The following is a 14,511-nucleotide window of genomic DNA, read 5'->3' as shown; positions in this document are numbered from 1 at the left end:
AAGGCCCAATTAAAACAATATCTGTACTCTATATATTGATAGTTTTCTGAGTTCAAACCATTTATTTTAAATTGCAACACTTTTCAATGCCTCTAGGTTTTCTTGAATGAAAAGCCAATAAGATTTGGCCCTTGTGCATGCTGAACTTTTCAAAATTTTTTACAACTTGTTACTATATTATTATTAAATTCTTTTCTTAAAAAATTTAACTTATAAAGGGGAAACTGACATTTATGATATAGTTGCCAATGAGATAACAGTCTGGACACTTATCATCAGAGTCCAAGTCTCTTTTAGCAGTGACAGTTAAATTACAAGTCACTTTACATACATCAACAATCAATACATTCCATTGTTTTAAGGCAAATGAGGAAAATAAGAGTAACAATAGCTTTTGCCTTACTGCATGCACAAGAGAATATTAGAAATTAAAATATAAATAAGTAAATATCAGAGGCAAAAAAGACAGGACTTAGCCACTGGACTCTTAGTAAAGTATGACTTATCCTTAGGGGAGTTGATGTATACTAGAAAAAATGATGTTGATGATTTGACCCCATCAATCAGCATTTTAGCATTACATTATTGTCAATTGCTATCTGCTCTATCTGTTCCAACCTGTTATGAGAGTCAAAACGTATACCTAGGGTGGGAATTAAACCCATGTACGTTCTTTTACTTTATTGTTCTTTGTGTACATAAAATGTACATGTACATGAAATATATCAAATGCAAAAAAATGCTGTAATGTATCATTACACTCTCATTAGTTAAGGACCAAGAAAAGGAAGTCCCTGCGCCTACCTAGACGTATTTCTTGAGTAAGATTTATTATATTACTCTTGAAAGTATAACACGATAAAGGTTATTGGTAAGTATATAGTAACATCAACGTGTAATTCAGGTAAACAAACTGTCAAACATAAACAATCTACCACGTGTTTGTCTGCTGTGCTTGAATTCAAAACGACCCATCAGGCTTATTTACACGAATTGTTGCTCAATCAGACAGTTAAATATGTCCGTTTACCTTGTGGGGTCTGTTAAGAATGGATTTGCTGTTATAAATTGTGTATGCATGGAAATATAAGGAAGATAACATTGATTTTTACCGTAACTTTTGAATACACAACATTCCCAAGGTATCCCCACAAAACACATGGCTACTTTGTAACGACGGCTGGTAACGTATAGCCACTTTCTAACGGCAAATGTAATTGGATGATATTTAAAGATCAATAATAAAATTGCTAATAAATGATTGGATACGAATTTGTGTCAGATTATAAATAGGTGAAAAAATGTAAACATTGAAATCCGCCATCTTGACGTAGGAAACAAACTAATTTTCAGTCTTGGATTAAAGGACATTGCGCACATTGCCAGCGTATCATGCATAAACAGTCATCTGCAAATATATCTTTTAATTTGTGTTTTACAATTACTTTTCTATGTTTTAGTTAATTTAATGTTTTAATTTACTACAGAATGGGACATCGTTCTCAAAGATGCCGTAGAAAAAATTATAGGTGGCGCTGTTTGTGGGCGTAAACATTTTACATACGGGTTCTTTTTTTGTCGACAAATTGACCTCTATCTGTCAGATTCAGGCGTTTGCCTTCCAACTGTCTGGAGAAACATCAAATGTAACTGCAGATCAGCCAGTTTTGGAAATGCCTAAGTAAATTCAGTGGGAATGGCTTGATTTGTAAGGAAAATATAAGTGTATCGTCATGTTTGGTGGATTGCACATTGAAATGACTTGCTATAAAACTCTGAGTGATATATTGCGTGATAGGGGATATACATGTTGTTTTACTGAAGCCAATATTGCAACACCAAGAACGGCAGATTCTTTTTATGTATGTTCAAATGTACCTAGGACTAGACAGGCGCATCAGACAACTGCATGTATTTTGCTTAAAAATTGTTAATTTCAGATTATGAAAGCTAAACTCAGAATATTCATTTTTGACACATTCTTTCAATTTGTTACGGGCTATTAAAGTTGACAAATTGGATTTTATCCCTATTTCTCGTTTGAACAATTCTGAGCATGTAGACATTCTGGAAAGAAAAAAATCAACAATGTACATTTAAAAAAAATGTATTTCAATCTTATTCAACCACCACGGTTCGAATTGTGTATATGGATAGTGTGACATCATCACCATCATTCTTATTTGTACGGATTTGTATTACTTTTTTGATAGCCTGTTCCGTATTTGACTTGAAAATTTTATTTCATTTGTGCAGTGTAAATATCAACAGTGCAAGGTTTGTATCTATTTTCACGATATCTACATTTTTGAATGAGTAAAGAATGTGATAAAGTTGACATCTATACATATCATATGAAACTACTTCCATGAGGTATTTACTTTTCTAGTGTCCGCATTTAAACTACCCCCAAAAAAGGGTGGTGCAAATGCGGACATCCAATAAATGACGTTTTTACAGAAAATATGTGAAGAAAAATATAAATCAGTAATTATTTTAAATCTAAATATACTTGAGTACACCATTATTCATTTCATCTTAAATAAATAGTCATACTTACGTGGAAAAGTGTAATAACTGTGTAGACTGTCAACTATGTAGATTTCAAAAATTCCCGGGTTTATAACTTTAAACTTAGACTTCCGGGTATCTGTCAGTTTTAAATCACATGATACGCAATTAAATGTATTCATTTTGTTATTTTAAACAGAATAAGCCAACAACCATATAATTAAAAAAGAAAATACATTCATTACAATTTTATTTTATTTATTTATGAATTAATAAAATCAAATACAAGACGGGGACTTCCTATTCCGTCCGCAATTAGACACCGTCCGTATTTAGACGAATTTCCCCTAATTATGTCATTCTCTGTGACGTTCAATGATTTAAACGACTGGTGTAAGGATATAGAGTCATCTCGACCACAGTTTAATTCATGGCGTTCAATTATAAATTAAGAACTTCTTCTGATTTTGGTATTATGCTCATTTCATGAGTTAGACAGTCCATATAAAGCATGATAGCGTATTGTTTTAGGTCTTGATCGTGTAAATTATGCTCGATCGTTACCGACTCATCTCCGAGATATGAATTCCCTTCCCGAACATCACCCACAGGAGGCAATGGAATTTGAAAATGATAATTTCACTGTACGTAAGACCAGTAAAATTCTTTCTTGTAACACAATTGATCAGGCACAAAAACAGAATAATGCAATTGGCGAAATTTGTGCAATAGGATTAACCGAATATCCAATTCAGACAAATGGATGGTAGCTGGACCAGGAGTCAGTATACTAGAAGATTAATATGAAAGATCTAGTGGTTTGGGTCATTCTAAAATAGACGAAAAACATAATGAAGACTTTACGAAAACACAAAAAGATTTCTTTAAACAGCTTTAAAGGCTTTGCAAGTATGAACGAATTTGGAAATTCATTTCTAGAAGAGTCGTCAGATTTGTAATAAAATACTTCATTTAGGAAATTGTTGATTCGGAAACAGGTAAGATATGTAAATAAACTCCAAGATATTGGTCCAAACAATACGAAGATCTTTTGAAGCAAATGCGAAACGAAGGAAAACCTGCTTTTTATAACCAAGGATTAAATTAAAATATTGTTTGTTTGCAGTTTACCGACCGACCCTTGAAAATCCTCCCGACTGTGAAAAATTTATTGGTTTAAATTTGAAGAAATTTTTTTTAATACTTATATTGACGCGATCCGGAACTTTGGGTCCTTTCCGGAAATGATTTAAAGTCTGGGTCAATTACGCATTTCAAGTTCGTTTTTTTTTTAGCTTCCCGTCAAGCGTTCTTGTGACCATTTAATGAATTTAATTCAATTCAATTCAATTCAAAGTTTTATTGCCATATAAACTTTACAGTTTGTGACATATAACAACAACAAAAACAAATAAAGACAATAACTAAGTAACTCAATATATATACACAAATTCAGGTAAATATTAAAGGGTCCCCTGTCCTCAGTTCCATTGACTTTTTTATAAAGGATCCTAGTTTATTCACTTGTGTTGGTGTTGATGGGTTAAGTATATATATAACTTTGTCATTGTCAGTGAGATTAGCAAATAAATTACTTTCTCTATTAATGCAATCAAAATATGTTAATCTAATATTTGAATTATGAGAACAATTTATTAGGAAATGTTTCTCATCATCTAGTACTTTACATTTTTTGCAAAGTCTCTCTTCGCGAGGAATTTTAAAATGCCTCCCTTTTTCAATTAATAATGAATGGTCACTGATTCTAAGTTTTGTAATTAATTTTCTAAATTCAAAGTTTGGGTTAGAGAGGTAAGGTTTGATCAATAGATTTGGCTCAAGTGCTTTATAAAAATTTAATTTACTTTTATCATCAATAGATGTTAACTTATTTATCAACAGGTTGTTGTAGTATGAGTTTATTTGGGGTTTAATATAGCTTTTAATATTTTTTAATTGTTTTAAATTATCACAGGTTTTTAGTCTATCTATATCAATATTAGATTCAGAAAGAATATCTTTTGCAAAAGTGAACCATGAATAGGTGCCACTAGAATCCAAAGTTTTAGTTAATTGAAAAGATTCATGTAATAAGGGATTCAAATTTGAGGTGAAAAGCCTTGCTAAATACATAATAGTTTGGGTTTTTATATGACATTCAATAGGCAGTCTTCCCAATTCGTTCCTTGTACCAAAATTTGAGGCACTCTTGTTAGTGCCAAGGGTAAACTTGCAATACCCAAGATGCAAGTTTTCTATTGGAGTCTTGTCAATAAAATTAAATGGGTCCACAATTTTTCCAGAAACCAAAGCTCTTTTTTTAGCTTTGAAATATGTTATATATGAGTCCAAATATGTTATTTCAGAATTATAAGTCAATATAGGTCTCACTAAGGTGTCAAATAAGTTATTTGACACTCTGATAGGAAGGCTGCCAAGAGAATTAGTATATGTTTTAATAGAGAACAAAACCTTTTTTGCCTTTTTTGTTAATTCAGCTGTACTATGACTAAGATTACCATTTGATTTAATCAGCAGTTTAATGATAAAGCACATGGACATTGTTTACAGGTATCCATGAAGTCACGGAGGAGTACTTTACGCTGTCGTCTCGTGTCAATTTTAAGACAAATAACAAACAAAAAAGTTTATTAGTAAACTGTTTATACAGATTCAGGCACATGTAATGATGTGTGATGATATCATTGACGATGATGCAGCGGATATTCATAACTGACACGATAACCATTCTGTCTCAAACAAATCGGGTACAGAATCTGTGGAGCCTGACTTTATGGAACCAATTTCAGTAGTTAAATAATTCGACAGCAGCTTGAAGTATGGCATATTTTCTACAAATCGTTGTGAAGACGACAAAGATGAAACCACTCCTCCGTGACTTAAATCTTCATGGATATCTGTAAACACTGCTGTACGGAGGAAGGGCTCATTTGAAATGTTAATGGATATAGATCATACCAAATCAATAAGAAGCAACCCTAACTACACAAAGATGTAGAGAAAATGAATGGTTAGCTTGAAAAATAAATATACTCTCTCTATATTAAATCTATCTTCGATTGCAATGAGTATGCTCCTTTAGGCAGGTTGGGAACAAACCCCCTGTATGGTGATTATACCTGTATAGAGGGATAATCCTTCTATAGAGGGGTATTTTTGTTTAGACGGGATTTAAATCAAAATAGGACAGAATGGCATTCTCTACTTATTATGGCAGTAACCTGGAACAGTTGATGCACCAATTGATGTACTTAATTTAATATGCACATGCCCAGTTTGATGCTTATCTGACTAAATATAAAATCTATTGTTCACCATGATTGAAAGCTGTGATGATCAGGTAAATTCTACTCACTTATGCCTCACTGGACAGAATTTCTATTGTTAGATTTAACATGAAATTTAAAGGTCAACTATTCCTTTTGTTGTTGATCAGGTGTTCAGATAGGTATACAATAGATTGCAAGTTTTGTAACTTTAGCAGAAAACTGGTTATCCCAATTTTTAGTAAAGTGCATATGTTGATGCATATAATGCTAGAGATTATAGCCAATATAACTATAAAATGCCATTCTGTCCTAATTTGCTTTAAATCCAGTGCAAACAAAAATACCCCTCTATAGAGGGATAATTTTATCCCTCTAAAGAAGGATTATCCCTCTATACAGGTATAATCACTATACAGGGGGTTTGTTCCCAACCTGTTAGGATAAGGGCCCACTCATTGCAATTATTCTCTTTCTTACAATATTAAATATACCCAAACTGTGTGGCCTGTGTGAATTCAATTAAAACATGTCCTTAGGACCTATGCTGCCAATTTTTTTTATGCATTAAAAACATTTCAGTACTGACCATTTACTTTTAATGGGGTGCTATGGATTTCACCCCTAACTTTAGATTTCTTTGGTTTTCATTAAAGCCTGGCAAAAATATAACCTTATCACATATAATTAAATATTGTTAGAAATATGAAAACAGTCGAATGTCTTAATACTTTTTTTTCAAGTTGCCTTTTTTTCAATTGAGGAAGATTCAATGGTTATTTGTTTTTATTAAAAATACGCTCTTTAATACATTGTCTTATAAATCTTTAATATCTACATTTTTCTGATGAAAATACTCTACTCATGAAAACATTCTAGTCAAGAAGCATACATGTCTGAATATATTTCTTTAAAACGGTTCTAGTCATAATGACATTCCTTGTTTATAAGTGTTCCAGTATTTAATAATTATACCATATTTTATGTCATAAATTGGATAATGACACTATGTTAAAGTTTCAGTTTTGGTGAAAACAAGTTTTTTATCTGAAAATGCCTGTTCATTTGATGTTGGTTTTCAGCATGTCCAGTGTTTTTTGTTTTAAAATGGTTTTTTTCCTTCACAAGAAACTTGGTTTAGTGTAACTGCTTGTTTAAACTGTATTTTGGCTGATAAAATAAAATATTTTTCCTACCTACCAACCCTTCAGTCTGAAGGTACAGTCGGAAAACTGCAAACAAACATATTTTTAAGGTTGGCCCAAATAAAAAGAAGAACTTCCTATTTTTGCCGCAAAATGAAACTGAAAACGTCTTTGTCAAAAACAAAGCTAGAGAACCTTAAAAGTGATTGCGGTATCTTTTCTAGACTTTTCATTTCTTGTCACAGTAGACAGTTTTACTTGGAATATTTCTTTATCCATAGAAACCAAACTGCTCCTCCGTCTTTATCTCAGGATGTCACTTGAAATAGTGGTATTAAATCGCTGCAAATGGGTTTACTTGAAACATTCTGCGATTTGCTGATCCGAATTCGGACGAATTTATCGTTGTTGGGGAAGCAATGGTTAATTCCAGGTCACAAAGTTGGGCAAAAATATTTGATGATTATGCTAATGATATCATACTGCCTTATGTAAAATCTTGCATCGATAAGTATTCAAAAGTAGACATTGTATTTGATGTTTACTAAATGAATAATTTAAAGGTTGTAACAAGACAAAGGCAAGGTTTTTCTGCCAGATGGAATGGTGTAGGTTCTGGTAGAACACCAAGGGTATGGAGTAGTTTTCTCTGTGAAGATGACAACAAAACGAAATTTTTCAAGTTTCTTGGTGACAAAATTGCTACTTAAAAGACTAATACAAATGTGTATGTTACTCATGGTGAAAATATTCTTTGCAATTTCAATAAAGATACTTGCTATCTATCCACTTGTAATCATGAAGAAGCAGATACACGAATGTTTGTCCATGTTCGGCATGATTATGAAAAGTGTTGTAAAATTTAATTTTAGGTAGTACTGACACAGATGTAATAGTATCAAGAATTGCAGCATTCGCAAAATTAGGTAGAACAAATTGCGGATAGGTTATGGAAGTAATAACGACTTTCAATGGCTTCCTGCACGTGACATATCAAATGCGTTTGGTCCTTGTGTTGCTGCTTTTTCTTTCGTCCATGCATTTAGTGGATGTGGCACTTTGTCGAATTGTCATGAGAAAGGCAAAAGGTCAGCTTGGCTAACAATGGAAGGTTTTCCAGATGTAAAGGATGTTATTTTAGGCTTAAGTATGGAGCGAGGCACGATGTGAATTGATTGTCAGGAAGCAGCGGCATTGTGATGCAATTCCGCCTACAAGAGGTTCTTTTCCAGAGCACATCAAAAGAGAAGTATATCAAGGAGGAGTTGCTTGGGCTCAGCCTGATTCATGTATAAGACAGGTACGTGTTCCAAGTCATGAACACTGTGGTTGGATGAACAAAAGAATCAATGACAGAAATGCGGAGCCGAAAACCGAGCTGTGTTGGTAACTGTAGATGCTACCGTTCTGGCCTTCCTTGTACGGGTTGTTGTATAGGTAAATATCAGAAAATTATAAAATAAGCAACCTGTCTTTCTAACCAAACTAGGCATTTAAACTTAACAAAGAGTGTTAACACTTGTTAAGTTGATGGAAATTATAAAAATATTTTGTACGTATTTGCCGCCATTTTGGAACCGGAAGTCACTATTTTTCTTCATTTATGTGTTGTTTCGTCGTACTTAGGAACTTTTTTAAACGTTTTATCAAAACTAACATTGGATTATACATCCCTTGTGAAGTTGAATGAGAGTATAAACATCGAAATGTTTGACTTTTTTGCCGGCATTTTGAAACCGGAAGTCACCTTTAGTTTCATTAATGTATTGTCTAGTCGTAATTAAGGAACTGTCATTTACTTTTTATCAAATCTAACATTGGATTTTACATATAACACACCTTTTAAAGGATTAACGAAGTATTGTCAATTTGTAATGACGCCATTTCCAAAATGTGTGGGGGCCATCTTGAAAAAATGATTTTTTTTCTGGCCAGCAGCGGATTTTTATTTATAGCTATTAGTATCATTTAGTCAACACTTATACCAAATTTCATGCTTGTATCACGATTTGCACAATTATGTCCATAATATCTCCCACTATCCCAGGAGATTCAAATTTTAATTCACGTAATTGAGAAAAGTAAAATCTTTACTATTTAGCTAACTGAGAAACACAACAAATATTTTTATTGCAATTAACATGAAAAAATACATGAAAAGTAATTAAACTCTTAGTTCACAATCATAGGACCATCATAAGTCATGTCGCGAGGGATCTTATGTTTACGACAAAAGTTATGACAAATCGTAACTTGGGACACTTTCGAAAACATATCTTACGACTATGACATGTCCTAAGACCATCATAAGACATGTCTTAGTCGTAAGATACTTTCGAAAACCAGGCCCCCGTTCTTTAATTATATTCAAGAAAAGTAACTGTTAACTTAGGTCATAATTAATTGATTGCGTGTTTTTAGTCAACGTCCAGTGGCAAATATCATTTGTTTCACATTTGTGTTGTGACAAAAGGGAAATCACCATTGGAATATATTATCACATTAACTTCTGATTTGATCAAATTTAAAAACGGATTTTAAACGATTCATTCATGCGATTTAAATTTCCCAGCTCATTTATCTCATGAAATGCACTGCTTGGCAAAGTCATTTGTAATTTGTTATCTCATATCATCAGTTAATTTTACTTAATGCATTTGAACCCGGTTTCAATATTTTTCACTTATGGAGGGGGTTCCCATAAATGGTTTTCCCCAGTAAGCAGTAAATAGACGATGAGGTGTCAATTTAAATAACTGTAGACAACATTTTTTTTTCCAAATCACTCAATTTATCTTCATTGTAAATTAAGTCTTATTGGAATTATCTGGCATCCTTTCGAAAGTCTCCAGATAAAAGGTTTCATAGCTATGAAGTTGATATTTTTTTTAGGAGTAAAAATGGAAAAATGCTTTTCCTTTTGAAATGGATGCAAACTTTAAACTGTGTTTTCAGGGATTAGTTTCTGATTACGATATATATTCCAGAGGTCAAGGTTTTTATCTTGTTTGTCATGTGTTTTTTTCTTCGTTCGTTTGAGTTTTTTGTTGTTTTTTTCTTAAGGGAGGGAGTGTTAAGTTTTGTTTATGTTTATGTTTATAATTATTTTGCTATTTTTTTTATTTTTTTTTAGGGATGAGGGGGGTAGTTTTGGCAATTTCACGTTAAAACGATTTTGCGGCTTCTTTCTAAAAATGTCGAAAATAAACATGTAGCAATGTTTAAAGTCTGCTGCGCACTATCACTACCTTATTGGGCGGGGTGGTTGGTGTTTTCTGGATTATTATTTTTTTAAATGTCACAAATCATCTTTTTTTTCTATAACATACAGGAATAAGATTTTGTTTAAATGAATGTTTTTTTTTGTAATTTTTTGATGATTTATGAAAGAAACAAACTGATTTGTTCATTTCAACTTCTGTAACTAAATTTGTTTGAGAAATGAGAAATAAAACAATGTATTTTAATGTATTTGTGAACGTTGTCTCATTGGCAATCATACCACATCTTCTTTTTTATAAGCCATAAAAACATGAATGTCAGTGCCTTAAGAGGTATGTTCTATTAACTAAGACTCGTTTAATATTACTTCAATCATTAGAAAGAAAAATACATAAAAGGAGATATGGGGTAGAGGTAAATAAGACATCAATCCAACGAACAAAAAAAAAGTCGTCAACCCGTTACACAAATTGGAATACAAGTATCAATTAATATCTACACATCATTGTGCTATGTTAACATCCGTTGATGTCCAAACGACTTTGACAGGGACTCTTGCAATTACAACATCATTGGACTGTCGTCTTGGATGTCGGGTGGTCAGCCAACTTTGTAGGACTTTGACAGGGACTCTTGCATTTACAACATCATTGGACTGTCGTCTTGGATGTCGGGTGGTCAGGCAACTCCGTATAGTGGTGGATTACACCGTGGTTTCCTAATTGCCTCGAGTATTAACTTTTCTAGAATACCAGGGCCTCGGAACCGTAAGGATTAAGAATCAAACTGGAAAACCCCGAACCCTTTGTGAAACAAGATCGATAAATCGTTTGTCTTAATTTTCTCTCGGGGAACACTTCAGCCTTTTTTATCGATATCTCCTGTTGAAACGAGACTGCAAAGGAAAAGATCAAGCTATCGTGAAAAATATACGAAGAGAACATTTCTGTAGCTCAAATGTATGGCCTCAAGGTTACAAGGCTCATTAGGTACGCTTGCCACTACAATGTATAGAAGCCAAATACATAAAGAGGTATTTACCATTTAGAAATCATGTTGCATTATGGAACGTCAATTTTTTGAAAGTATTGATTAGTCCACACACCTTAAGACAAATTTCATTTTTGACTTTTGCCTCTCTTTATGTACGTTTTATTTATGCCTTTATGTATCGATTTTCCAATACTTTGATACTTATAATGTATGGATTGATGTTTAACCTCCAGTGGCAAATATTACATGCATATCAGGACGAGAAAATATTGATGTAATATGATTATAAACCATAATGTGTAATAGACCGCTGAGTCGGAATATATTACCCCACTAGTTCCCACGGTAGCAGTCCGCAATCGGGCACCTTATCCAGGCACATTATTCTGAATCCGAGTCGATCAGTCTTTCCTCTTACTCCTAATAAATAAAGGGTGCTTGTTTATCAAAGAAGCAGCAAATACCAATTTTCTAGTCATTGTCTCATACAATTTATTTGACGCGGACGGGGATCAAACCACGACCTTCACATTAAGTTCTAATAAAGGGCATTTCAAAATCATGTGTTTCATGCATGTGATTTAAGATGATATATATACATTTATAAATTACTTATAAAATGAATTTGATCAGAATTTTAACCATTATACTATATTAAAAAAAAACCCAGAGAAAGCCAATGAAATTCAATGTTTGTCAGTTATAAGTGCTCAAGATATCCGGGGATCCTGTTTCGTCTGATTTACTATTTTTAAATCTGACGACCAACTTTTTCAATTTACAAAATATTAAAAATCGGCTATCAATGCCTTTAAAATTCAACTATATGCATATTCATAAGCTCAAGATATTTTTACAGTTTTTTCAACCTTTATTTCGTAATTTTTACGCAGTTTTAAACTCATAATATAAGCTAAATAGTAAGTTCTGTGTATCTGGCTTCATTATTAAAGCATGGACAGGAAAAGTAGGAATAGGGTAAGAAGAAATATGATTCTAATTTTTTTTTTTTTTTTTTTTAAATTCTAATTTTTGAATGCAAGTTAGAAGTTTATAAGTGTTTTTTTCTAATCTATCTAAAATAAGATGACTTTCGTATATTACCCCGCATGTATATTTGAAAGTCAAAATGTTTACCTCTAATAGCCTAAAGCAGTGAATTTGACTTGATATCAAGTTTCCGTTCAGGTTTTCTGTCTTCTTTTCTTAAATTTTCTGTATCGTTAATTTCTTAGGCATCTAATAGACTGTATTCCATAAAAAAAATTCGTTTATTGTCTTATTAGTGATAAAAAAAAATTAAAGGACCGCAGCCTTTTAGAATGGGACAGCAAAACATAAGTGTCGTAGGAGTAGACTGAAAAAGGGGGAGGGGCAAACGTCTGAAATTGAGAAACAAAAAAACAAAAACATTGTCTAATTTTCAGTATCCTCTTGCTCCCACGGCTCTTTCCCCTCTGCATAATGACTGTAGATAAGAACACTGTAATTTTACTGGATACAATAAGGAGATTAATACCGTAAAATTGTCTATTGTGTAATATTATAAGGTATATGCTTCATCAGAATGCGCTATAACTATTATCTTTCGTTAAGTGAAATAAGTAGACTCTTAAAAAATGTTAAATTGCAAATTTTATCCATGTCCGTAAACAATAAGTATAAGGGTTTTTTTATAATCTCTTGTTTTCTTCTTTCTTGATCATGACTTTTTTGTGTCTTCCGTATTTTCATCTTTGCTTCTGTTCCAATGACATATATCCCAATTTAACAACAAAATCGCGTTGTTTTGTTCCGTTTTTTTTTTGTTTTTTTTAATTTGTAATGAATATTTACCAGACATAACGTATTAAACCATCTCCTATTTTTATTTTTCAGTACTAAATGTTGATATTAGCTCACAGTTTCATCAGTTATATATCGAAATGTTTTGTTTTGTTGACCTTGTTTGTTCCTTTTTCTTTTAAATGTTGTCGTATTACTCTCTATATTTGCATTATTTTAATTTATTTAGAATAACTGATTTCTTATCTTTCGTTTAAAATAAAGAATCTTGACATATGTTTTCAGACTAAACTTGAGAGCGGTGACACAGCAGTGCCCATCTCTCAAATGAAGCTTTTTTTGTAATTTTTTCACACTTTTTGTTTTTGTTATCCCACATCCCCACTTTTTTTAACCCCCTATATCTCACATCCCCACTTATTTACCCCCTATACCTCACATCCCATAAACGTTCATCCCCTCAAACTTTTCACTTTAATGTATCATACACCAATTACAAAAGACTTTCAAATTAAATCCTTATCATTTTAGAAGGAATAGAAAAAATTATGATATTCCAATTTCAAAATCGAGATTGGGTTTTCATCGCACTATTTTAAAGGCTGAAAATAAAGTGCAACATAGTTTTTAGTCTTATACATGTGTGATAGTAATTGGTTTTTTTATATATTAACCGAGACTACTATAACACATAGTGTTATAGCAGTTTCGGTTAAAGTCATATGAAACCTCAAATTAAAAAAAAAATATGCAGATGTTTTTGTAAAACTTAATGGATAGTTTTCATTATACAACTTATGTACATATACTTTTTTCTGAGGAAAATTCTAAAATTTGTCCACATTTAGAAGAAGTTTACTTATTTTTAATTGCTTGCTGCCAGGAAGCAATTCGCCGACATATTTTCCGTATGCATAGTGACCTAAGCGTGACCCTCCTTTTTAAAAATCCGGTGATAGCAATACGCATGAATCTGTCATTAAAATAAACAATTACCTGATTGTATATGTTAAACACGTGCTAAATACCCATGCTTTTTGTTGATTATTTACTATAAGGTGACAATCGGTAAACTTCGGCTTCAAAACACGGCATTTAATGAGTAGCCATATTTGTTAAATCATAACAGACAGATAGAAAAAAAATTGACGATTATACGATATATTTGCGTAAAAAATGATAAAATCGTGCACAGAGGACTTAGTTTATGATATATACATGCATTGGTTCAAGAATTGGATGAGCATTATTTTTCACCAGTCACTCGTTTCTTATGACTTTAATATAAAATAAACATAAGGATTAGATTTGAAAGTCTTTTGTAAATAAATAGACTCTTATATAGATAGATTTTAGACGCCAATCGTTACCAGCACATTCACGTTCATAAAAATAAATAATATGTTTAATTTATAATTTCCATTAGATCATACTAATGCTTCCTTTTTATAATTTGCATAATGGTATTTTGCGAAACTATACAATTATATTTTCTAAACTATTTCAAATTGAAAAAAAAATGAATTGTTAATATTTGAGAATTTGTGACAGCGATATTTTTCGCTTCG

The 14,511-nt window shown here is 32.2% G+C and overlaps 1 protein-coding gene across 1 annotated transcript in view; it reads left to right on the top strand.

Annotated features, from left to right (window-relative positions):
- Window positions 1–12,018: 12,018 nt before the first annotated feature.
- The window catches only part of LOC139497673 (MAM and LDL-receptor class A domain-containing protein 2-like), a 174,450-nt gene continuing 171,957 nt past the window's right edge, over window positions 12,019–14,511 (top strand). The window contains exon 1 of the mRNA XM_071285906.1: window positions 12,019–12,136. Within this exon, the coding sequence (XP_071142007.1) occupies window positions 12,113–12,136 (24 nt within the window). The 5' untranslated portion in view covers window positions 12,019–12,112. The remainder of the gene's footprint in view (window positions 12,137–14,511) is intronic.

This window comes from Mytilus edulis, chromosome 12 (genome assembly GCF_963676685.1).
Source record: "Mytilus edulis chromosome 12, xbMytEdul2.2, whole genome shotgun sequence".
Lineage (NCBI taxonomy): Eukaryota > Metazoa > Mollusca > Bivalvia > Mytilida > Mytilidae > Mytilus > Mytilus edulis.
This window is presented reverse-complemented; position numbering and strand designations above follow the sequence as displayed.